The sequence below is a fragment of the Ptychodera flava genome, chromosome 12 (genome assembly GCF_041260155.1).
Source record: "Ptychodera flava strain L36383 chromosome 12, AS_Pfla_20210202, whole genome shotgun sequence".
In the NCBI taxonomy this organism is placed as follows: Eukaryota; Metazoa; Hemichordata; class Enteropneusta; family Ptychoderidae; genus Ptychodera; species Ptychodera flava.
This window is the reverse complement of record NC_091939.1, coordinates 12,267,983-12,293,226: the sequence shown is the minus strand read 5'-3', so window position 1 is coordinate 12,293,226 and position 25,244 is coordinate 12,267,983. Positions and strand designations below refer to the sequence as shown.

Here is a 25,244-nt window from a genome sequence, read left to right as displayed (position 1 = left end):
GATAATTGATATGTATGTACTTAATTCAGTAGAATAGGGTGGTTACAAGTGCATATGTGTACAATAAATTTATTATTTTGGATTTCATCGAAAATGTTGATTCACTATATATGTCAGTCTATATGGAAACTATGAATATATTTTACGACACTAAACTACTAAATCTGTGCTTTTATAAATGTTTGACAATTGATTTAAATGTCATAATTAGAATCACTAAACTATTTTCCCCTAAAAACTTGCTATATCTGTACATTTATAAGTAAATGTTGTAAAATATTGACTTTGTGGCCTGTAATAAGTTTCTCGACAATAAATAATAGTGTTCTTTGTACAATTACAAGCCAAAACTAATATTATATAGGGCTCAGCCCTTGGTGTCGCGCCAGGGGTTATTAAAGATTGGCAATGTTATTTGTATTGATTCATGAAAAACTGTAATTGTTACTTCATAAACGTTTATATGACAACTATGCCCAGTTTCCCTCTGATGAAAGCAGTTCACGTACGTACACGACGTCAACCCTGCAGCAGGGCAGGTATAGATTTTCTGTAGCGTGTAAAAATTTTGGACAAAAATTGGCAATTTTTACAATGATAACAGCCTATTGTGATAATCAAGGGACGTATTATGCAATCATTAACATTGCAATGGTAACCGCACTGCCCACCTTCCACATGCAAACTGAAAACTATAGCGTTCCGTCTAAAAACTGGCAATTTTTGAATCCAATTATTGACACAGGGGGCGCTCTTCTATAATTCAATCCCAGCATTCTTTGCGTATGCCCCCCGTTCATATGCACGACAGTTTTCTCCCTTTATCTATATTAACGATATTTTGTATCAGCGACAAGTGCATAATAACATTTACTGGCTAATAAAAGAGGTATATTTTATAAAAGGCATGTTATCTAATAGTAATTTGTTTCGTTTTTGTTTATTTACGAGTACTCAAAAAAAACAACATGGCGGCGCCCATGAAAGAAGGTACACTTCCGGTTACTCGCATAGTATATTATGAATAAGCGCATGCGTAGTCAGTAAGCCGCTGGCGCGACTATAAATGAAGGTAAACATTCTGTTGTCCTGTTTAATTTGAATAGCCAATTGTACTTCTGAATCAGGTAATTGATAGAATTATTTATTGTGAGATGTGATCTTTTTTCATCAAATTACTTGAAACGTTGCGTAAAAGTGATTATTTGTAAAAGTTTAAAAGTATTCATTTAAAGTTCAAAGGTCAAATGATAAATAGTATGCCGATTAAGATATTGATATGAACTGTGACACGCAGGGGGAGGGTCTCTTATTTTTGCGTTTGAAAATTGCGGCGGGTCACTTGTTTTCTGGCAAACACTTTTGAGAAGGGTCACTATTTTTCGTGCTGTGTCATTTTGAAAAACACCGGCCCTCCCTCCGTAATGTCTGTCCAGTCCCTTACTCAACATTTACCGATATTTGAAATTCAAAATGGTTGCCATCTCTGTATTAACTCAATGGGAAAACCTTTTTTAGATTTTCGAAAAACTAAATTTTAACATATTATAAGTTGAGAGCAGAAGTTACTGTCGGCGTTGCATATCCCCTAATCAAGTTTGGATGCTCCATCGACTAGGTTAATGGGTCAGTTCAAGCTGGTTTAAAGAATTAGAAAAAGAACTGTACCTTCAACTGCTGCATTGGGTAATGAAGATGCATGACAATGCATCCTGAGCTAGCTTTATCGCAACATATTTTGGAGGCATGCACAATAACTTTAAGATATGAGGGAGGGCGCCCTCTCTAGGCAAGTAAAGTCCATGAGTGGAGAGGCCGGCCTGTCTGTCCTTTTTTGCTCACGTGTTCACACACGTGAGCATATGTCGCAGCGATGTCTGTCTGTCTGTCTGTCTGTCTGTCTGTCTGTCTGTCTGTCTGTTGGTCCGATATCTCAAAACCGGCTGATCAGATCAGAATCAAATCTGGTACATAGATTGAGTTTGCAAATGGCAAGAACTGATTAGTTTTTGGTGGGTGTGGCTTGCATACTATTTGCTCATTTGTATAATTAATGATTTTAGAAAAAACGGATATACATTAAAAACGACTGCACACAATTTGATGAGATTTGCTACAAATGTTGATCACATCAAGATATATCAGCGGTGGGAAGCATTTAGGGGTTACATGAAAGATAGTTGCTAATTTGCATATTTTATGAACTTTCCTAATTAGGGATATATGTCTGATTTGACTCGATCAAACTTGACCAAACTTGGTATATATATTAAAGATACTATTATTTAACATTATTGAAAGTCATTAATCGTTTTAACTTTAGACAATTCCTAATTTGCATATTTTATGAACTTTGCTAATCAGGGATATATATTTGAATTGACTGGACCGACGTTGGTGAAACTTGCTACATGTATTTGGAGCTACTATGATACAACATTTTTGAAAGTCTTTAAGCATTTTTACTTCAGCCAATTCCGAATTTGCATATTTAATGAACTTTCCCATTTAGGGATATACTGGTATATCTGAATTAACTTGATTGTAGTTGTTGAAACTTGCTATATACATCAAAGATACTGTGATATAACATTATTGAAAGTCAAAAGACATTTTTAATTCAACCAATTCCTAATTTGCATATTAAATGAATTTTCATAATTAGGGATATTTATCTGAATTAACTTGATCAAAATTGATGAAACTTGCTATGTACATTAAAGACACTATAATACAATATTATTGAAAGTCATAAAGCATTTTCTCTTCAGCAGATTCCTAATTTGCATATTTAATGAACTTTCCTAATTAGAGATATATATCTGAATTGACTTAACCAAAGTTGACAAAACTTGCTACATATGTTGCAGATACCACGATACAACATTATTGACAATCATTAAGGATTTTTACTCATGTCAATTCCTAATTTACATATTTAATGAACTTTGCTTATTAGGGATATATACTGGGATTTACTTGATCAAAGTTGGCAAAACATGCTATGTACATTGATGATTATACTTGGTTAAAACAATATCGAAAGTCATTTCACAATTTCTTGTCAGCTAATTTACAATTTGCATATCTAATAAGCTTTCACAGCTCGGCATATATGGCTTGAAGGACTTGGCCTACGGTAATTACACTTGCTATATAAAATGGTGATACAATGACAGCAGTCAAAGAACTTTAATATTTTTATTTCATCTAACTACATATTTGTATACTTCATGACCCTTTAGAATTAATCGGCGGTGATTATTGTTCATTATGTTGATCATAATAATTTCAATGAAGTTGCAAACATGTGGCTAAGGTTCAAATTTACACATAACCGGTATATAATGAAACACGTGAGCATTTTCAGTTCATATCTGGTTTGCTCACGTGTTTACACACGTGAGCATATGTCGCAGCGATGTCTGTCTGTCTGTCTGTCTGTCTGTCTGTCTGTCTGTCTGTCTGTCTGTCTGTTGGTCCGATATCTCAAAACCGGCTGATCAGATCAGAATCAAATCTGGTACATATATTCAGTTAGCAAATGGCAAGAACTGATTAGTTTTTGGTGGGTGTGGCTTACATACTTTTTGCTCATTTGCATAATTAATGATTTTAGAAAAAACGGATATATATTAAAAATGACTACACACAATTTGATGAGATTTGCTACAAATGTTGATCACACCAAGATATATCAGCAGTGGGAACCATTAAGGGGTGACATGAAAGATAAACGTAAATTTGCATATTTAATGAACTTTCCTAACTAGGGATATATGTCTGATTTAACTCGATCAAAATTGACCAAACTTGGAATGTATACTATGATTTAACATTATTGAAAGTCATTAAGCGTTTCAACTTCAGCCAATTCCTAATTTGCATATTTCATGAACTTTATTAATTAGGAATATATATTTGAAATAACTGGACCAAAGTTGATGAAACTTGCTACATGTATTGAAGCCACTAAGATACAACATTTTTGAAAGTCATTAAGCATTTTTACTTCAGCCAATTCCGAATTTCCATATTTGATGAACTTTCCCAATTAGGGATATATATCTGAATTAACTTGATTGTAGTTGTTAAAACTTGCTATATAAATCAAAGATACTGTGATATAACATTATTGAAAGTCAAAAGACATTGTTACTTCAGCCAAAACCTAATTTGAATATTAAATGAATTTTCATAATTAGGGATATTTATCTGAATTAACTTGATCAAAATTGATGAAACTTGCTATGTACATTAAAGACACTATAATACAATATTATTGAAAGTCATTAAGCATTTTCTCTTCAGCCAATTCCTAATTTGCATATTTAATGATCTTTCCTAATTAGAGATATATATCTGTATTGACTTGACTAAAGTTGAATAAATTTGCTACACATATTGCAGATACCATGATACAACATTATTAACAATCATTAAGCATTTTTACTTAAGCCAATTCCTAATTTACATATTTAATCAACTTTGCTTATTAGGGATATATACCGGGATTTACTTGATCAAAGTTGGCAAAACATGCTATGTACATTGATGATTATACCAGGTACTAGGTCAAAACAATATCGAAAGTCATTTCACATTTTCATGTCAGCTAATTTAAAATTTGCATATCTAATGAGCTTTCGTGGCTCGGCATATATGGCTTGAAGGACTTGGCCAACGGTAATTACACTTGCTAGATAAAGTGGTGATACAATAAGAGCAGTCAAATAACTTTGATATTTTTATTTCAGCTAATGACATATTTGTATACTTCATGACCTTTTAGAATTAATCGGCGGTGATTATTGTTCTAGTCAATGAAGTTGCAAACATGCGGCAAAGGTTAAAATTTACACATAACTTCAATATATAATGAAACACGTAAGCATTTTCAGTTCATATCTGGTTCCTTAAGAGATCAATGGACATATTTGTTCTCTCTCTCTCTCTCTCTCTCTCTCTCTCTCTCTCTCTCTCTCTCTCTCTCTCTCCAAACCAACAAACCAACAAACCAACAAACCAACAAACCCAATATTGATACAAAGGAAGGAACTTATAAAAACCCAACCACAAAATACACTCGAAGCTAGCAATCACAGGTATAAGTCACGAATATAAACGGTCAATACTTTCGTAAACACGCTCTACTTATGAACAGCAAGTTAATTGTCAATGCGACCGTGACAAAGAAGACTAGGTCGAGTTCAGACGGGTCTCCGAGCCAAATCACATGCACCTAATCCCAATTCGGCCATTGGGAATGCCCAGACAAGTTTTCCAAAAAGTGACTTGGTTCATCGATTTACGTACTTCTGAAGACGAAAAGTGTTCTTCTCAATGGCTCCCGTTCACTGCAAATCAACAAGGTGTGTCGCGTTCAATCGATATTATCTCGAACCAGGTGAATGCAATGGTAAAGACGGGGACAAGATGTCGTGAATCCATAATGGTCTATAAGCATCGTAACACTGTTTATATGACATGTTGACCTTCTCTCCGGGGTTATTGTGCGACACTTATACCATGTGCTGTACAGATGTCAAACCAGGGTTTACTTTTCATGATCATGAATAGGCTGTATACATAAGCTTATTACACATATTTTGACGTCACGACTTTAACAATTTGCTCGTCAGTCATTCCCTCGTCGCCAAGTATGCAATTGACATTCTACGAAACAGGTTGTCCCGAAGCTGTAAATGACAACGGACGGAGCACACATTTAGAAAGATTAGGGAGATGGATTGTTGTCTGAATATATGTCAATGTCCCTACCATTACTCAATTATTTTTATTTCATTGCAAAATGTAATTATGTACCATCTGTTACTTGAAAGAGCAATGGATAATATAAAGGTGTAATATCTCTTTTAATACGGTGGCTACAGTTTGGGGAAGTTAACGTTGAGAAATATATGAAAACATGAGTAGGAGCATTTGAGGAAGGAGAGGAAATAGCTTCGGAAAAATAGTATGAGGTGACTCAAATTTCTGTTTTGGTCTGTGCACTAAAACTCAGCCAAAACTTAATTGCAATATGCAACTCTGTCAGAATGGCAAAGTGGCATAATCGTGACTGAAAGAACTGATCGTTAAAAGGGCCTTTCGGAAAATGTGAAAGCAATCAGTGAATTTGATATGTTACGTTGCCGCGTTTGTTTGATTATCTAGGCGAGGCATTGTCGGAGGACAAAGAACGCTGTGTCATATTCGCGCTAAGTGTAAGTGAGACATCTTAATGACACAATACATCAGTAGCAATTTCTTGTGCCGACACATCCGCCTTTCTCTCGCCGTCTCGTAGATGAGGAGGCAATTTATGACAGCGTCTCTTATACGGTTTTCTCAGTGGAATCTCATACAATGCATTTAACCGCTGGCTATGTTAGGCAAATTCAATGAATGGCTCCTTCCATTTTGATTGAGAGTCACTCTCCTCGATAGTGTGACGAGTACGAGACTTCGATCGGTTCTTGGTGTTTACGGCACGGCTGCGCCGTACACGAACGAAGAACATGGAAAAACGTGAACCTCCGAGCTCAATTGAGGGAGAGTGCGCCTTGTTGACAGATATTTGGATTCTCAAACTTCAACAATACTGGTTTGGGGGGATCATTTTGAAGCTTATGGAGTAACTGAACTGGACTAACTATTTTTGTGGGTTTGCGACCATTTGGAGCTTTAAGAGTCAGTAAATATTGGGTAATCTATTTCTCTAGTGCCAAGTTTTGCACGGTGACCATTGATTTCGAATTCGTTTATCATCGACAACTTTGCATTTTCTACATAATGCGTCGTCTTTTCTATGCTATGTTTCGAAATACTTTAGGGAGAATTACCAATAGGTTTTCTATGAAAAAAATATGGGGGAAAAAACCCGTCAAAATCTAGAGCGGTCCTGCTTGTGGTGTAGGCGATAAGGAGGAATCGAATGATGTTGTATACTAAGTGTTTCTTAGGATGATGAATCTTTATAGTAACCCTAGACTAAAAGTGCTACTAAGAAGCCCGTATAATACACAACAAACAAACAAACAAACAAACAAACAAACAAACAAACAAATAAATAAATAAACAAAGGGAACATGAATAAGTAGCTAAAGAATGTTTTTGTTTCTCATCCGCAAGTTTGGTGACTTCTATCTCTGTAAGATCTAAGGCAAATCAGACCAAGGATACGAACACTACGTGTATATGTATCGTGTGTTCAGATTCAAATATCTATGGAGCAAATCATTACGTAAAACTTAATTTATTTTGCGGTGATCCCGGCGAATAATACGGCCAATGAATAGCACAGCGTAATTTCACACACGTTCTTGCCGAGCAATGTGCGACACAGCAAAATTTCACAGGGCAAAATCGATACCATCACAGTGCAAGCAATAAAACAGGCCGGTCATTTCAATAATGTAACGCAATTTGTCACACACTTTATTGATTTTTCTTTTTTTTTTCAGAGAAAGTCTGTGTTCATAATTGCCTTCTGTGTGTGAAATGAAAGAATCTGACGGTGTTTTATCTACGGCTTGATATTTCTGAAATGGCAAGCGGCAACTGACTTCATACCATTGAGAATGTTGAGAATGTTACATTTTTATCAAATAAAGGGCATTACAAAAAGATGGATTTAGAACTATTGTAGACGCAACGTCGGTTTTCTATCCAACAGTGCGTGTACAATAAAGTAAAACATGAAACGGAATGGAAATTTGAAAGTATAAAACATTTGCATTTGCCTTTGTGTCTGTATACTTGTTTTGGTGTCTATTTTCCTGTGTGCATCTCTCTCTCTCTCTCTCTCTCTCTCTCTCTCTCTCGTTGCATATGTTCTAATTTTTTTTTGGTGAAGTGACAAGGAAGTTAATTCGTTTAAAAACATGTAGTATGTTTGTTTGCTATTCATTTAAGAGAAACAAAAATGGCAATCATAAAACATGCCTTTCAAGCGGTGACAGCTGAAAACTGATTAAAGGGACTCGGAGAGATTATTAAGTTACCCGAATGTAAATGAAAAGTTGATGAACACTTTCATTTAAAATGTCAACAAGTTTACTTGTGGATTCAAAAAAGGGTCTCTTTTGTGCCATTTCGTTTCTGATATTTCTCCTTGCTTGGTGAGATTAAGAGTGTGAATGGAATGAAAGGCTTTACTAGTTGGAACTCAATGATCGTTTCTGTGAACCAAGGGTCTGAAAAGTACCACGAACTCAAGAGAGGTAATACTGTGGTATTTTAAACCAGATGTTCTGCTGGCAAAGATTCCTCAGAGTAAGGTGTATATATGTGGAGTTTTTCGTGTGTCATATCTTCCTTCATCAATATCTAGTGTATAAGTTGTAATATGTACAAAAGGAAGTTTGGGAGAAATGGCTACTGTTGCCGGTGTACAGGCAAATTCAATACAGAATAGGAACAATCGAATGGTATCATCGTTCCATCTTCTGCCGATTTTGAAAAATACCGCAAAATAAGCTCAAAATGTTTGCATTCCTTTTTCTCTGCGTGACTGGATCGTCACCGTTTTGTGAACATCTAACGTTAATTTTTGAGATCAAATGCTTTGTGCTGCCGTTTCTTGACTGATCTCATTTGCTTGTATTGACCAGATATTCAATGTAATGTAAGGCAAATTCGAAAGCGAGATAAAAGAATAAAAGAAATTAAAAGTTGCAAGCAGCGTTTGCGGGGTCTGTGCGCGCGGTTGCCATGGTTGCCAGAATACTCTACGGAAAGTATTTAATAAAGATGCGATTTTTTTTATACAAGGAAACATTTGTCATGTTGATTTCTGAAGCAAATTAGTTTTGCCATGGCTATAGTTGTAGTCCTGGCTGGAATATTATCCCAATGTTATTGTAGGTTTTTTCACAACTGGCAATATGGCCACCGAACAACGTGATCAATCCAAATGCATTTTGCCATCTTGAAAGTAAAAATACAAATGATGATATGAGTAAAATTTCAGTTCGAATGGAGAACATTTTTGGAATATTATTCCATGGTTATGGTAGGTTTTTCACGAATGGCAAGACGGCTGCCAAACCACGTGACTGATCCAACCGCCTTTTGGAAACTTGACAGTACTCACACTATTGATAACATGGGTAAAATTTCATTTCAATTTGTCTGTTTGTTCTGGAGAAGATTTGTATAGATTAAATAGAATTTTACTAAAACTCTAATATGGCGGCAAAGGTCACGTGATCGCTAAAGATTTTATCGGCAACTTATAAAGAACAGAAGGCATGCTTGCTTTACACCAAATCGAAATCGAAGAGATCCCTTGGTCATTAGTAGGTTTTCAAGATTTTCGAAAAATTCAATATGGCCGACAGGTCATGTGATCTGTAGAAATATTCAACTTTTGAAAGGTCAGGTGCAAAAGTCCTCAAACTACCCTATTAGCCCTGAGAGTATGAGAAGTTACGTTATGCATTTTTTTTTCGAGTGTTACAGAGAAATGGCAGGAGGAGAAGAAGAAGAAGACCAGAGCTGCAAGCAGCTTCATGGGGCCCAAGCTTGCACACATAGGCTGAAGGTACCAATGTGACAACTCTTATACCTGTTGTTTTTGAAGTCGGATAAAGGCCATTCTAGGTCATTAAATGGTTTGAAGAAAACTTTGGTATGGTTCATATCATTATCCACTAGAAACGAAACCCGAATCGCAAAAGTTTCTGAGATACAATAAAGTAGGTCATAGGTCATGTAAGGTCATCCAAATTTATTCCAAAATAAACTTAGTGTAGCGGTACATTTGTCAAATCGAGGTCAAAGGTTATCCCGGTCACGTGACATTTTGGAAAAAAAGACATTGTCCCCTGTCCGCGAAAAGTCACCTCTAGCCCAATTGATTAGTCTAGAATTATATATGCACATAACTAATGAGACGCAAGCTGTGGCTGGCTTTCTGGTTTGTTACCAACGAAGAAGTAGTCTGGTTGAAAAACAGTCTTTTTGTTTGAATCAGAGCTCATCAACACTCAGGCAATTGCTTAAAAAGCTGGATCACGGGTGAATGTGAAGTAATGAACTTTAATCCATTGAGTTATGAGGCCTACCTCAAACGTATCAATGGGCTTGAATTTTGCTGAATCGCCACAGGCGCTGCTATTGTGTGTTTCCCACTAAAACTCTCTAGCCCATGCCACAGGGCAGAGCAGTCAGTCCCTTTGGGTGGCGTAGTAGGGGTGGGGTTCTTTGGGCATCTAATCATTATGATGTTCACCCAATGATAAGTGGAACTATGAAATGATACTGTGTACCTAATGTATGCAAGTATTTTAAAACTTAAAGTAGTACTCGCCTCGCCTTAACTTTTGCTCAAACTTTCTTCAATGAAAACTTCACCAATTGCTTTACCAAATCCGGAATAAAATTCATGGGTCAAATTTGGTAATAGAGAAACAAATTACCTAACATTTACCGATATTTGAAATTCAAAATGGCCGCCATCCCTATCTTAACTCTATGGGGAAAAATAAAATTGTCAATTTTCAAAAAAAAACTAAGACAGTGAAAATTGTTCTTTCTCCAAGAGCTTTAAAATGAGCCCTCACCATGCCGGCCAGTGGTGGGTCAAAAGAATCGTACAAATTTGTCAGTACCGGATAACTGTCCGCGAGTCGAATGAGGTTGCATTTCTTTAACCTGAGTGGACAGTTCTGCCGGTGGATATTTACTTGTCCCCGAGTCTGTCTGATAGCTCAGTAAAAAGCTTCGTGCTTTTCCGATTACTATATATGTGTGTACTTTGTGTGTGTACTGTGTCTGTGTGTCGTCTGCTCCACGCATACCGTGTTGCTCGGTTGCGCACAGAATTAAAACATCTAAGGGACGGACCATTAGATCTTGGGAGGGGGATGGTAAAAAACAGAAGAAAAAAAAAAATTTCAGAGCAGAAAGTTAGGAAAAAAAATCTTCAAACTAGTTTGCAAAATAAAAAAAAATAAATAAGAAGACAAAGGCGTAAAAAAAAAATCTGCAAAAGTCTTTAAAATTTTGAATTTTTTTTAGATTTTACCAACAGAAAGCAACTTTCTGTATTTTTAGTACATCCACCCTGCACATTTTTAATTTTAATTTATACATTTAGAGTGACTGTATCCCTTATACTGGAAGTTGTGATTATCTTATCTTTTCAGGACTTTTGTATTCTGATCACTTGAAAATTATGAAATTATAGAGCCTGTTTTCTACTTGTTTCCTGCGTACAAACCAAGCAGGTACTACGGCGCGCCAAATGTTTCAAAAATATTTATCGATTCAGTGCAAAAATAAACTGTCAATTCGGTCTCATTAGGAAGGAAATAAGTAAGAAAAGTATAATCAAAAAACAAAAGACAGAAATGTCATTTAATACTTCATTTTAACTTGAGAAAAAATCTTTTAAGCGTAATTAGGAAATAAACAATTTTCAACGATTTGAAAAAGTCAAACATCCATACTTATTGACATACATACACGTATAATAGTTCGCGTAAAAGGTGCAATGAGTGCTGATTTTACAAAAAAGAAAAAGAAAAATATGTTTTACAGTGGTACGTCCACAAAATTCACAAGAAAATCACTAAAAAGCACTACTACCACTCGGAAAAAATAGTACAAAAAATAAAAATGTGAACCACATACAGAAAATCATTTTAAAAGAATCAGACAAAAAAAGTCATGCATACATAAAATTATTTATGTACTTAAGAAAATTAAAAAGCACTACGTCTCATAATAAACGTATTATAGATAATCAAATATAATATGAAGCAGCAGCCGCTTTGACAGTAAAGAGAGAAAATCGGAGAAAAAATTCGGCAGTGATGGCTCTAGACAAAAGTGGATCTCATCTACAAAAAAATAAAATAAAATAAAATAAAAACAAAAAAATAAAAAACGCCATGAACAGAGATACAAAAAAACGCGTGGGCCTGTGGAAAGAAAAAATAATGAGGACTCGCCACAGCAAAAAAAAAAAAAAAAAACGAAAAAAAAGAAAAAAAAAAACCAAAAAACCCCGAGCACTCGCCACACAAAAAAAAACAAACGCGCGAAATTACAATTAATTTATTCAAAAAACTCATGGTTCACGTTTCCTTCGATCGATGAATCCCCAACAGCCGGGAATCCGATCACCACATACTCCAATGTTTGACGAAATATTAATTGAGCATTTCAGTGATAACGTGACATCTTGAAACCTAGCTCTGTTTGGCTGGGCCCTGCTCTACTTCAAACCATAGGCCTACTTGATGAAATGAAGTGGGCAATATCACCTAAAGAACGTCCAAGTTAACAGTGAATAGTTCCAGAGAGTCAAGTTAACTGAGCCAATTTCAGGCAGTCCACAGGTCAGATCACGAGCGAGACGTACAACCCATGACCCTTCATAGCAACACTGCAAACATATCGATGCCTTAGGCGCGGTATGGCATGGAGCCCACTGCAGGCCTTCCACCGAGCCGCACTGTCATCGCCGTTTGGTCTACATTTCTACAGTTTTATATGTGTGGTACGATACATGGCGTTCAAATACCATGATAATAAACCACCTCGTTGTTTGGTAATTCCTCGTCTATCCTCAAAGATCACCCAAATCATGATAAAATGAATAGTTTTGAAGAAATCTGCCGCTTGTTGAGAGAACGTCCATCGTTTTCCGTGTTCGACAAGACGAGCAACGCAACTGTACAAGCCTTACGACTACGAGTATGGCGAGAGTGTCCTGTCTTCGCAACGCCAGACACTCTCACTATACTCGGGCTAGACCGGCACATACACGACATGTCGATCCCCATTGCAGAAATCTTTATATCCACACAGTCCAATATATGGAGCTACAATATTTGTGTAGTAGCCTATACATAGCTCTGGGTGGCAGGGCTGAGATTTACCCGCGTTATACGGCCTGGTCGTATAACGCCGGTAACTCACAGCCTAGCCCTGCCCCCCAGAGCTACAGTATACAGAGAAATAGCAGCTGCTTGATCAGTGTTTGTCAAGTCGGGCGCGTTCGCGTTCTACATGTACTAGTGAAAACGTTGCCTCGAATTTAAACGGAGTGTTTCAGCCCGAGTATTTTTGCCTTTGCCACACTCCTTTTAGAGGCTAAACCCACGGGATACGTGTGTGGTTCGATACATAGCGGCCGCTGCTAGCTCTGCATGGCAGGGCTGTGGTGTTACCGGCGTTATACGGGAGGCCGTGTCACGCGGTAACACAAGCCCTGCCATGCAGAACTAGGCCGCTGGCGCTGCGTGGTATGCAATTTTACTATGCATACCCACACGGCGGCCGCTGTGTATCGAACCACACGTAACCGTGGGCTAGTGGCTAGCCATCGTTTTGTTGGGGTTGGGCACAGACTGTCTATGGTTTGGGAGAGGCGGCCCTACACTTTACAGCGAGGGGATCGCTGGTTGCCGGCGTGTAGGCCTACTGTACTAGCGACGGGACTGCCGGCCGCTGGCTTACCATCTCTACTGTACATTGGAGCGAGGGGACCGCTGGCAGCCGATGAACCACCACGAGTGTTTTGTCCACTTTTAACCAAAACTGGTAACTGTTTAATTTACAATGGGACGTGTCGGTAACTTGGACGTCCATGAGATGATATTGAAGACTAGAAGATGAGAGTTATCGCTGAAATACCCCAAATATCTTGTCCAACATCCGAGTGTGATAATCCAAAACCCTCTGGCATTAAACTGTAACAATCATGACGTTGACAATTATTCAATTTTCATGTTGGGCTTTTTCTGCGGGGTGTCCCACTCTGTTTTCTTTTCTCGAACGGGCGTCTTTTTTTTCTACTGATTTTTTTTTTTTTTTTTTGGTAACCTCTTTTTTTTTTTTTTTTTTTTTTTTGTAACCTCGCTTTGGTTTTTTTTTCCAAGCTGACCTCGTTTTGGTTTCTTTACAGCCTCAACGCCGGCGCGATCTCGGTCGACTTTTCAATTGTGATTCTCTTTCTTTTTTAGTCAGACCTGATGGTGGTTCGTTTTGTTTTTTGGTAGTAGTGTAAGTACTATTTGTGGTTTTGTTTTTAATCATTTCAATATTTTGTGTGTGTGTGCTGATTTTTTTTTTTTTTTCCCCCCTTGTAATCAGCATTCATCGCACCGTTATTTCAAATACACGTGTATGTGTACGTCAATAAGTATGGGAGTGTGGTATTTCCAAAAAGTTTATCTTCTCATTACGGTTTAAAGAATATTTTACAATTAAGCATTACATAATATTCTGCCCTTTTTTGCAATAATACTTTTCTCGTTTATTTTCTTCCGTAATTCCATCGAATTTTTATTTCAATCAAGAAAGACGGTTGGACGTCATCTTTATCTGCACAGACACATTCAAATAAATGACACGTATTTTCAAATGAATCTATTTTTATGAAAAGGTACATTAATAATAAATTGCAATGATATGGACGAAAGAACTTTTTTCTTTATTATTCATACACGTTTAAGACTTTTTTTAGAAAGAAAATTTGACAGTTTATTTTTACTCTATGACGATAATATTTTGAAACATTTGGCGCGCCGTAGTTCTCAAAGTACTCTATTCTGTGTTTCGGAAAGGAAACCTAGTTTCAGGAAAGTATGTTATAACATTACACTAGTCTTAATAAATTTATTATTTACTCAGGGCATTGATAAACAAATGGTACATATGCAAGTTCAAGTTTATTACATTTATGGTTGAGTTTTATTACATTTATGGTTAATTTGTTTATTACATTTGTGGTTGCGGGTTGTTACATTAATGGTTGACTGTTTTATTACATTTGTGGTTGATTTTATTACAATTGTGGTTGATATTACATTTATGGAGATTATAACATTTGTGGAGGTTACAGATCCATTATATACAGTGTAGTCCATGACAAACCATGAACATTTTTTCTCCAATATAAAACTTGCAATATCAGTGCACGTACAGACATTTGATAATTGTTATAGATGTACTTGATCAGAATAGGGTGGTTACAAAGGGATATGTGTACAAGAAATTTGATTTTGGAATTTAACCAAAAATGTTGATTCGCTATAGGCCTACATGTCAGTCATTGTATGAGAAAGCTTTGAATAATTTTTACAACACTAAACTAGCTAAATCTGTGCTTTTACTAGTGTTTTACAATTAATACTAATGTACTCGATTAGAATGGGGTGTTTGAAAGTGAAGATGTGGACAACAAATATGATATTGGAATTTCAGCCAAAAATATTAATTCACTTCATTGTAGTTTGTGCATGGGTAAACTATATATAAATATTTGCCTTGAAAAAACTTGCTATACCTGTGCATTTATATATAAATGTTGTTAGACTTTTAGGATGTAATAAAGTTTTTATAAATAATAGTGGTCTGTGTACAATTCCAAGCCAAACTTTAAATGAAGGTAAACATTACAGCTATTGTTCCTTTTGCGATCACATGAAAGGGTTGAAAATAGGATGACTTTCCTTACCCGCCAGGAAAATTGAACATGATTAACATACTTGTATAAAAAGGACATTAGCTGTACTTTTTGGCCAATCATGTATGTTTTGTACTGTGTATCATCTGCAGTTTCTTGTTCTACTCCCCACAGCATGCTAGAATAACAAATATTCTGTTTGACAAACGTTCTGTATATGTGTAAAAACCGTAATCATTGTTATTGATGACAAATGTATTCTAGCCAGGACTTGAATTCAATTTTAAACAATAACAATACGGACTGTGCGGCTGTGCTGGACGTTTTCATCACTACGGCGCGCCAAATGTTTCAAAAATATTTATCGATTCAGTGCAAAAATAAACTGTCTTTCTCAATTGAAATAAAATTCGGTCTCATTAGGAAGGAAATAAGTAAGAAAAGTATAATTAAAAAACAAAGACAGAAATGTCATTTAATACTTCATTTTAACTTGAGAAAAAATCTTTTAAGCGTAATTAGGAAATAATAATTATCAACGATTTGAAAAAGTCATACATCCATATTTATCGACATACATACACGTATAATAGTTCGCGAAAAAGGTGCAATGAGTGCTGATTTTACAAAAAGAAAAAAGAAAAATATGTTATACAGTGATACGTCCACAAAATTCACAAGAAAATCACTAAAAATCACTACTACCACTCGGAAAAAATAGTACAAAAAATAAAAACGTGAACCACATACAGAAAATAATTGTAAAAGAATCAGACAAAAAAAAAGCCATGCATACATAAAATTATTTATGTACTTAAGAAAATTAAAAAGCACTACGTCTCATAATAAACGTATTGTAGATAATCAAAAATATAATATGAATCACCAGCCGCTTTGACAGTAAAGAGAGAAAATCGGAGAAAACTTCGGCAGTGATGGCTCTAGACACTCAAGTAAGTTAATGCATGGGTGTTTTGTACCCATCAAGCCCAAAAGTAAGAAAATGATCAATTATCTTTAAAAACCACCAGATTTGATTGATATTTGGCCCAATTATTGAATTATTAAATTCTTTAAAAAAATGTCTGCCTAAATCTTGACGAGTTGAGTCACGTGACCAAATCTGATATTTTCCCGCCAAATTTACGTCTTTATTAATTTTAATATTCCAACCGTAAACCGTTAAATTTTCTTGATTTTCTTTGCACTTTTGGAAACAACATCTATCATATTCTTTCAAAAATACATGGCACTCATGAAACTCTATCTATACTTCTTTCTGATATTCAAATATTCATGTAAAACGTCAAAAATATTGTATTTGTTGTTTTTTGTGAAGAAATAATATTCAAAATTCAATAATTTTGCATCTGCCACTAGTTCTAACACAAGTTCCCATCCCATTTTACATAATTGGTCATGATATTTTAAATATTTTGATGTTTAGCGGTTGGAATATTCAGTTATTTGCAATATACAATTTTGGCGGGAAAATAACAGATTATGGTCACGTGACCTGGCTTGGGTAATAATTATGATAATTTCAGCTTAATCAAATGCGAAACATTTTTGGCATTTTCACAATTTTCTGACCAGGTCTGATTAAAAAGTATGTTCAAACTGATTTACAATGTATGTAAGCCTATGCCCATGCATTAACATACCTAGCAAAAGTGGATCTCATCTACAAAAAATAAAATAAAATAAAATAAAACGAAAAAAATAAAAAATGCCATGAACATAGATACAAAAAAAACGCGTGGGCCTGTGGAAAGAAAAATAAATGAGGACTCGCCACAGCAAAAAAAAGAAAAAAAAAACCAAAAAAAACGAGCACTCGCCACAGAAAAAAAACAACAAGCCCTAAATTACAATTATTTTATTCAAAAACTCATGGTTCACGTTTCCTTCGATCGATGAATCCCCAACAGCGGGGAATCCGATCACCACATACTCCAATGTTTGACGAAATATTAATTGAGCATTTCAGTGATAACGTGACATCTTGAAACCTAGCTCTGTTTGGCTGGGGCATACTTGATGAAATGAAGTGGGCAATATCACCTAAAGAACGTCCAAGTTAACAGTGAATAGTTCCAGAGAGTCAAGTTAACTGAGCCAGATTTCAGGCAGTCCATAGGTCAGATCACGAGCGAGACGTACAACCCATGACCCTTCATAGCAACACTGCGAACATATCGATGCCTTAGGCGCGGTATGGCAGGGAGCCCACTGCAGGCCTTCCACCGAGCCGCACTGTCATCGCCGTTTGGCCTACATGATTTCTACACAGTTTTATACGTATGTTTCGTTACAACGGGTTCAAATACCATGATAATAAACCACCTCGTTGTTTGCTAATTCCTCGTCTATCCTCAAAGATCACCCAAATCATGATAAAATGAATAGTTTTGAAGAAATCTGCCTCGTGTTGAGAGAACGTCCATCGTTTTCCGTGTTCGACAAGACGAGCGACGCAACTGTACAAGCCTTACGACTACGAGTATGGCGAGAGTGTCCGGCCTTCGCAACGCCAGACACTCTCACTATACTAGCAGGTCTAGACCGGCACATACACGACATGTCGATCCCCATTGCAGAAATCTTTATATCCACACAGTCCAATATATGGAGCTACGATATTTGTGCAGTAGCCTATACATAGCTCTGGGTGGCAGGGTAGGGCTGTGAGTTACCGGCGTTATACCGCCTGGCCGTATAACGCCGTGTTATACGGCCTGGCCGTATCCGGCAACTAACAGCCCGGCCTTGCTGCGGTTCCGTAGCCCTACCACTCCCTTTGCTGGTTGTGTTGAGCTACAGTGTACAGAGAAATAGCGGCTGCTTGATCAGTGTTTGTCAAGTCGGGCGCGGGCGCGTTCGCGTTCTACAGGTACTAGTGAAAACGTTGCCTCGAATTTAAACGGAGTGTTTCAATCCGAGTATTTTTGCCTTTGCCACACTCCGTTTAGAGGATAAACCCACGGGATACGTGTGTGGTTCGATACATAGCGGCCGCTGCTAGCTTTGCATGGCAGGGCTTTGTACGTGTTACCGGCGTTATACGGGAGGCCGTGTCATATGGGGGCCCGTTCTGGTCAAAATTATGTTTTATAAATTTTAGTATGTTAGAATTAATTTTATGTAGACTGGAATTAATTTACTAGCACCTCGAATTAATTGTATCTTTCTTTTAATTAATTTTATATGCTTTAATTAATTTTGTGTAGTCATACCGAATTAATTTTATGTGTTCCAATTAATTATTTTTTGCTTACCTTTGCTGAATTAATTTTATGTAGACTAGAATTAATTTTGCTAACATTTCAAATTATTTATATGTTTTTTATGTGCCGGAATTAATTTTATGTAGTCTAGATTTAATATATTAATTCCTTCAATTAATTTTGGGTTCAAAATGTTTTCACATGCTGCAATTAATTGAATGTGTGCTAGAATTAATTTCTACTAGTGTCTTGAATTAATTTTGTGTTCGGTCGAAATAATTATGTGTTCGCTCGAATTAATTATGTCTTTGAGCAAATTAATTTTATGTGTTCGCTCGAATTAATTTTATGTGTTTGCTCGAATTAATTATATGTGTTTGCTCGAATTATTTTCGGCCGATCCCATAGTCCTTTATGTAGGCAAATTCATTTTCCATTACTTATTTTCTTATTCATTTATTATTCATAATAACGATATCGTTTCAAAGCTCTCATCCAAAAGGTTGCATATGACTTTTCAACTCAGACATTTCATCTCAGTATTTAGCGAGAGTGGACATATTATCTTTTGTTTGAGTTCCATTTTTAGGTTTCAATTTCTAAGTAATTTGATATGGCTTATTGAAGCAAAGTAAGAAACCATCGATGGGTAGCAACCTGTGACAGCAATACATCAGTTCATAATAAGATTAATCTAGAATGGGCAGAAAATAAAAAAAATAGATGTTCTCTTTTGTGCGTCGCATCGTAAAGGAGAATATTTTATTTACATTACTTTCTAGCTTGTTCATATTTACCTGCAATTGACCAAGTATATGGGAGGCACATTATGGGATACACAGTTGACCAGTAGTTAGGGTAACGGACGTCGACTCACTATCAGAGGATGGTGAGTTTAAGACCCGGTTCAAGACCATGGCAGGTCCACAGTAATGGACTCACTGTCGGAGGACGGTGAGTTCAAGACTCTAGCACTGTGTTGTGCCCTTTAGCAAGGCACTTTACTCGTCAGTGCTCCATTGGGGGATAGTGGGTTATGCGTACCTCATTCTGTAATTGGACTAACGCCCGTTGGATGATGGACTGATTTAAAAAAACAAACACTAGTAAAGTACTTGGTTGTACTGCCCTAGTGTTTTCAGGTTCTGCAAACCTTACAGTCAGACTGAAGATATAGGCCCTACAAAAAGATATCCAGGGTCTATTAACTGAAGCACTAGGTCGTACTTTATGTCAAGTCTCCTACATTTTCTATTCCATCAGCCCGTTTTGAAGATCTGGTATTTAGTTTATCATGATGTCCTGTGTTCCCCCCCCCTCCAATAATATCGCTCTATCATCACATGCAAACAAAGCTCTCTCTTCCACTTTTCGTGATTATAAGAATGTATGTAATTGCTCAAAATATGTCAAATTTTCAAAAACTTTCCCTCTCAGGGAGGGATATAATGTTTTAGTGAGCGAAAGTCACGTAGTTTACATTCTTCCCAATGATCATTTTTGCTTTTTTTTAGTACAAGAAAAGGTGACAAGCGTGTTGCCAGCCCACCGCCACCTCTTTGGACGGATGATATGATTTATGTTAAGGATGAGGGACTTCAAATTATTGTGGTTAATCAAGGTTGTTAGGAATGGAGTAGACGCACACACCCTGTATATGCGTAACAGTGTACGTTGGGAGCCGAGAGTTGTATTTGGTCAAATAATGATAGCGTCCTTGTTAGTGTTTCTTTGGACGTCTACATCACGCTTGAAACAACAACAACGACACAATAGTCATGTTCGTTTACTTTATTGATCACCAACAACAACAACAACAACAAGACTAATATAGACATAAACAATAATACAAACAACCACAACACCAATAATGGCACCAACAATCTACATGGCTTTGAAAACTGTCTATTTTACATGCTCCTACCATTTAAATCGCTGTATCTCCGCTGCATTACTGATGGTTGATAAACTGGCTATCAAATCAGCCTTATTTCGCCCTTCTTAATTGTCGCCTTGAGAAACTATCGCTCTAAAAATGTTGTGCAAAGTCCGACAAGACCGTATCTCAAAGGCTTGGCCCCTATTTACGGCAACATCACAGAATCTCAGCTGGAGTCCGATGCCGTTGACTTATTAGCATAAATCATATAGTCTGACATCGCAGTGTTCAACCAATGAAAGCTTAGTAACCTCTGCCTGATGACCCTAACGGCTGTATGCTGACGTCAACTATTGCAGTTGTCAACACACATTCGATTCTTAGATTTGAATCCAGGGTAAAGTAGCTGTGATTACGCAGCGGTGCTGTGGCTTATCGATCGCGCTCAGGTCAAGGGTCAGCGCCACAGAACCGAGCGCGATCTATAAGCCACAGCACCGCTGCGATATCACAGCTATACAGCTTAGGTAAAGACGTGTATGACACAGCTCTTCTCTGCAAAGATATAACTTCAAAAGGTCAACCACTCTATGTATGGTACTAAAGTTTAGTTCGGTGTGAAGAATAAAAACCTGCGGTCGACATATCTGAACGGCAGCTGGTCGATTGTTCAAAATAAACTATTTTATATTGGCCAACTTAACTTACATGTACATCTGCCTTTGTTATCCTGGATCAAAGTAACATAAAAGTTATTCGGCCGTCTGCCAATGTCAAGGTGTGCTCGTTTCATCCGTCCCGATCACGTATTTGTAACAAAATGAGGCGCGAAACACTTTTGTTCAGAATAGAATTAACGAAACATTGACAGATGACCGGGTAAAGGGAAGGAAGGGGGCATGACTGGCCGCTGGACAGGGGACTCCGTCGTACACATGACGACTGTGCATTCGACTTTGCGGATATCAGCTTCTACAAATGCTGAAAGAGAAGTCCTTCTCCAACAGAAATTCGCCATGAATTGAAGAATGTTTACTCGAATTAGTATCCCGACCCAACTAAGACTACTGAAATTAATCCCATTAACAAAAACACGTGAAACTGTCATCGGGAAACTTTATGGTAAAAAATGATAATCTTATTCAGTGTCTTCATTGTGGAAGGAAGAGGGAAGAGACAAAGAAAAATAACTACTTGTATGCCATAAGACAATGCAGATGATGGCATAAAAAGTCCTAGTAAACGATGGATTTCATTAGCTTCGACGGACAAAATAAATCACTCTCAGGTATAAGTTTAGCTTGATCCTCCACAAACGAGCAAACGTTATAGCAATATCATAATGACTGTGGCCATTCAGCGAAAATTGGGCGAATGCTATTCTTGTGATAAGTAAATGACATATTCGAAATATTTTCGACACTTTATTATAGACAAGTAAGGTAATTTGATACAAACTTTTTATACAACTGTTACTGCAGTATTTTAGGACGAGCCACCAGTCCAACTGAAACAGTTGGAAAACTTGTAGAGATTTCCAAGCCTTTAGGACACTTTTAAACCATAAACAGTCTCGTTTCTACTGTAGTATGCTTAATATGCGATGAGCAATGCTACTTATGACAAACAATCATTGCGATAAAATGGCGCATGAGGATTGCCTTCCTAGGACAAAAGTGAGAATTATGAAGAAACACGAGAAAATAAAATATAGAAGCCACACCTAGGTAGTCAAGTCCCATAATCTAGTTTAACACGCATGGCAGTTTCCATGCATTTAAATGGATTTTAATACGCGAAGAATCGCCGTTCCTGCACCCTATTGTTCTCCCCTTTTTCTTTTACCAGCAGATGGAGGGAAAGAAGAGCAACTAAAATGTGGCGACCATGCAAATTTGGGCATTACGTCATTTCTTAAAATCTAGTTCAGTGCGCATGACAACTGTCTCAGCACAATTAGTTTGTACTGTCAACTTTTTTGAAAGTTTTCCATTTTTACTCGATTTTCCTGTTCATGCAACTACTTTTATTCTACGATTACTGTTTTTATTCTTAAGCGTTTAAAATGAAAACTTTCAAAGGGTGTCATTGATAGATATTAATGCGATATGCATTGTCGTCTTGTGTACGTCTATATAAAAACTGTTTACCAGAAACACGAAGTCTCTCAAGATACTTTCTCGGTAGAGTTATCCATATCAAAAGGATCGATAAGAGTCAAGAGAGACAGGTACATTTAAAAATGGTTGCTTCAACTATTGATTACTGTTTATAGGTATTTAGTTCTTTGTTCTGTCGGCAGTATATAACCCTTAGGCATTCAATACACCTATAGGAATCGGCACAAAAGCGCAAAACATCAGCGTAAAGACTATAGTTGCTTTAGCACATTGAACTACAATCTTATAAACAGAATACATGTACTGGAATAATGTATCAAATATACGGTGTCTACCTCTTTAGAGTTTAAGGTGAATGATGATGAGTGGTTGGTTCATTTTTTCTTGCCAAAAGTGATCTGTTCTCATTGCAGATTAATTGAATCATTCTCGTAACTCGGAATAACGTTGAGGTTGGTTTACAAAAACAATCCAAGCATGGCATTCTTTAGTCTTGGGAGACGTACGTCTGTTCGTTGCTAATTGACATGCTTATGTTTTCAATGCCAGATTTGATGCGGGTGGGATCTTTGTTTTTGCGGCAATCAAAGGCCTTGACGATTCCTTCTCTGAACGGTCGGAATTGCACCGAATAGATGATCGGATTGACACACATGTTGCTGAAGGCCAACAGTATGACCACATCTTCAATGGGACTGTAGTTCGGAAGTATTTCGGCCACGCTGTACAGGAAATATTCCAAGGCCTGGGGAGTCCAGCAGATTAGATATATTACAGAAACTGTGATCAATGTCTTGGTCACGTTGCGACAGGCTCGCTCCATGATTCTCTCAGAGGACGGTCCTTTGGCGAGTGTTGACTTTGGACTCGCTCGGCGCTTCAGAGAGACCAGTATGCACATGTATGTAAATGCCATGGCGCTTACAGGGAAAGCCCACTCCAGGCAAAAGTACAACACCCCAGAGATTTTTTTCGCTGTGAAGTTGTACCATTCGTAATCACAATCTCCCGTGTTTGTGTTGAAGTTGGCGAAGGCCCAGACTGCCTCAGCGGCGAATGGTACCAGCCATACCAACAGAATGGCGATTTTGGCCTTTCCCCAAGTATAGCGATGGCGGTGCTGTACCGGGTGGACTATTGCGAAATACCTTTCGAGTGTAAGAGCGGCCAGGTTTGAAGAAGACACCATAATAAGAGACCAGACGACGAATCCAGAATCCCAAAGCTTGCAAATTACATCGCCCACTATTCCTTGCGGTATCACCAATTTATTGAGTATGCATTTCTTGGTAAAGAACATCGATGACGTACACAGGTCAACGATGGACTGATTGATGATGAAGACGTTGGTTAGAGTTCTCAACTTCTTTACCCTTGCGAACACAAAGCAAACCATCCCGTTGCCCAGCACGCCCAGAGACCCGATAAACGCATTCAGGATAAAGCTTTGCTGCTTGGTGAGCAAACGACTCCTCCCTTCATCGATGGACCCGTCCGTAAAGTTGTAATCACTGAAATTGTTCACTGCAAAACTGCTCAGCAGCAGTGTAACCAAGGCAGTGGTGTTTGATGACATCGTTCCGTTGCTTTGCTCTGTCGGACTCGTGAGATGGGTTACTGTCGGTGTAAGGGGCATAGACTCCGAACTTGAGAAGTTGTCGCTGGTGTTGTTGTACCATGGCCTTACATCAGGCAGTGGAAACTCGGTTGCATTACTCATAGTTGAATTAACTAATCCAGACGTGCCGTACACTGTTGAATTCATGCTAAACTCGCCCACGGTCGACGGTGCCACAGTAGATGTATTCATCATGTTTGGCGATTTTCCGAAACGACCAAAGAAATATTTGATATGCAGTACAGTACAGCGTAGTTCGGCTTCAATACACTCGGAAGACGTCCACAAACTTTTGGTTTTGTTAAAAATCGACAGCTTCGACCACAATCGGTCTAAAGTATACGTACTGCAACCCTTTCTTCTCCTGTAAAAGCTGTTCGGTATCCATCATTCCATAAATAAAGTGATGTAAAAAATTGGACACTGTACGTGGTGATGGTGATGTACGCAATTTCGGCTCCAACATCAGGAAAGCTCCAAGAAGTCAACACACCTTCCCAGCAGATACCGCATCACCGAGCGGAATGTAAGACTGAAACCAGTATAGAATGACGTGATGAACTATAAAGTCATGCGTATCGATCCAAATTAAAGTACTCATGTTAGCCGACGAATCAAATCCACACAAATGATGTAAGCAGCACCTGCCAATCATTAAGACTCCAGTTATTACTATGACTCGAGACAATGACTTACAGTTTCCTCTATACAGCGTGTTCACATTGTTACTTTTCTACGTAAGCGAACAAAAGACCCGCTTTGGAACCCAATACGGTGATATCAAATAAGCAGAAACCGAACAAAGTTACACAGCGGTTTTCTCGTGAAAGAGTTAGCGATGTTAGTACGCAATGTTTAAACGAATCTGTGGTTGTCATAGGAACCGTAAATCTAAATATCACGCGAGCGCTTCCTTTTTTACAATCGCTTATTTTCACCAAATGTTTGTTTAAGCAGTCTGCTATTGAATGCAGGA

At 37.4% G+C, this 25,244-nt stretch overlaps 1 protein-coding gene across 1 annotated transcript; it reads right to left on the bottom strand.

The window, feature by feature from the left end:
- Positions 1-23,137: 23,137 nt before the first annotated feature.
- LOC139146041 (allatostatin-A receptor-like) lies at positions 23,138-24,370 on the bottom strand. Its single transcript, XM_070717488.1, has one exon. It carries the CDS (start codon positions 24,368-24,370, stop codon positions 23,138-23,140), a length of 1,233 nt encoding a protein of 410 aa, XP_070573589.1.
- Between the last annotated feature and the right edge of the window lie 874 nt (positions 24,371-25,244).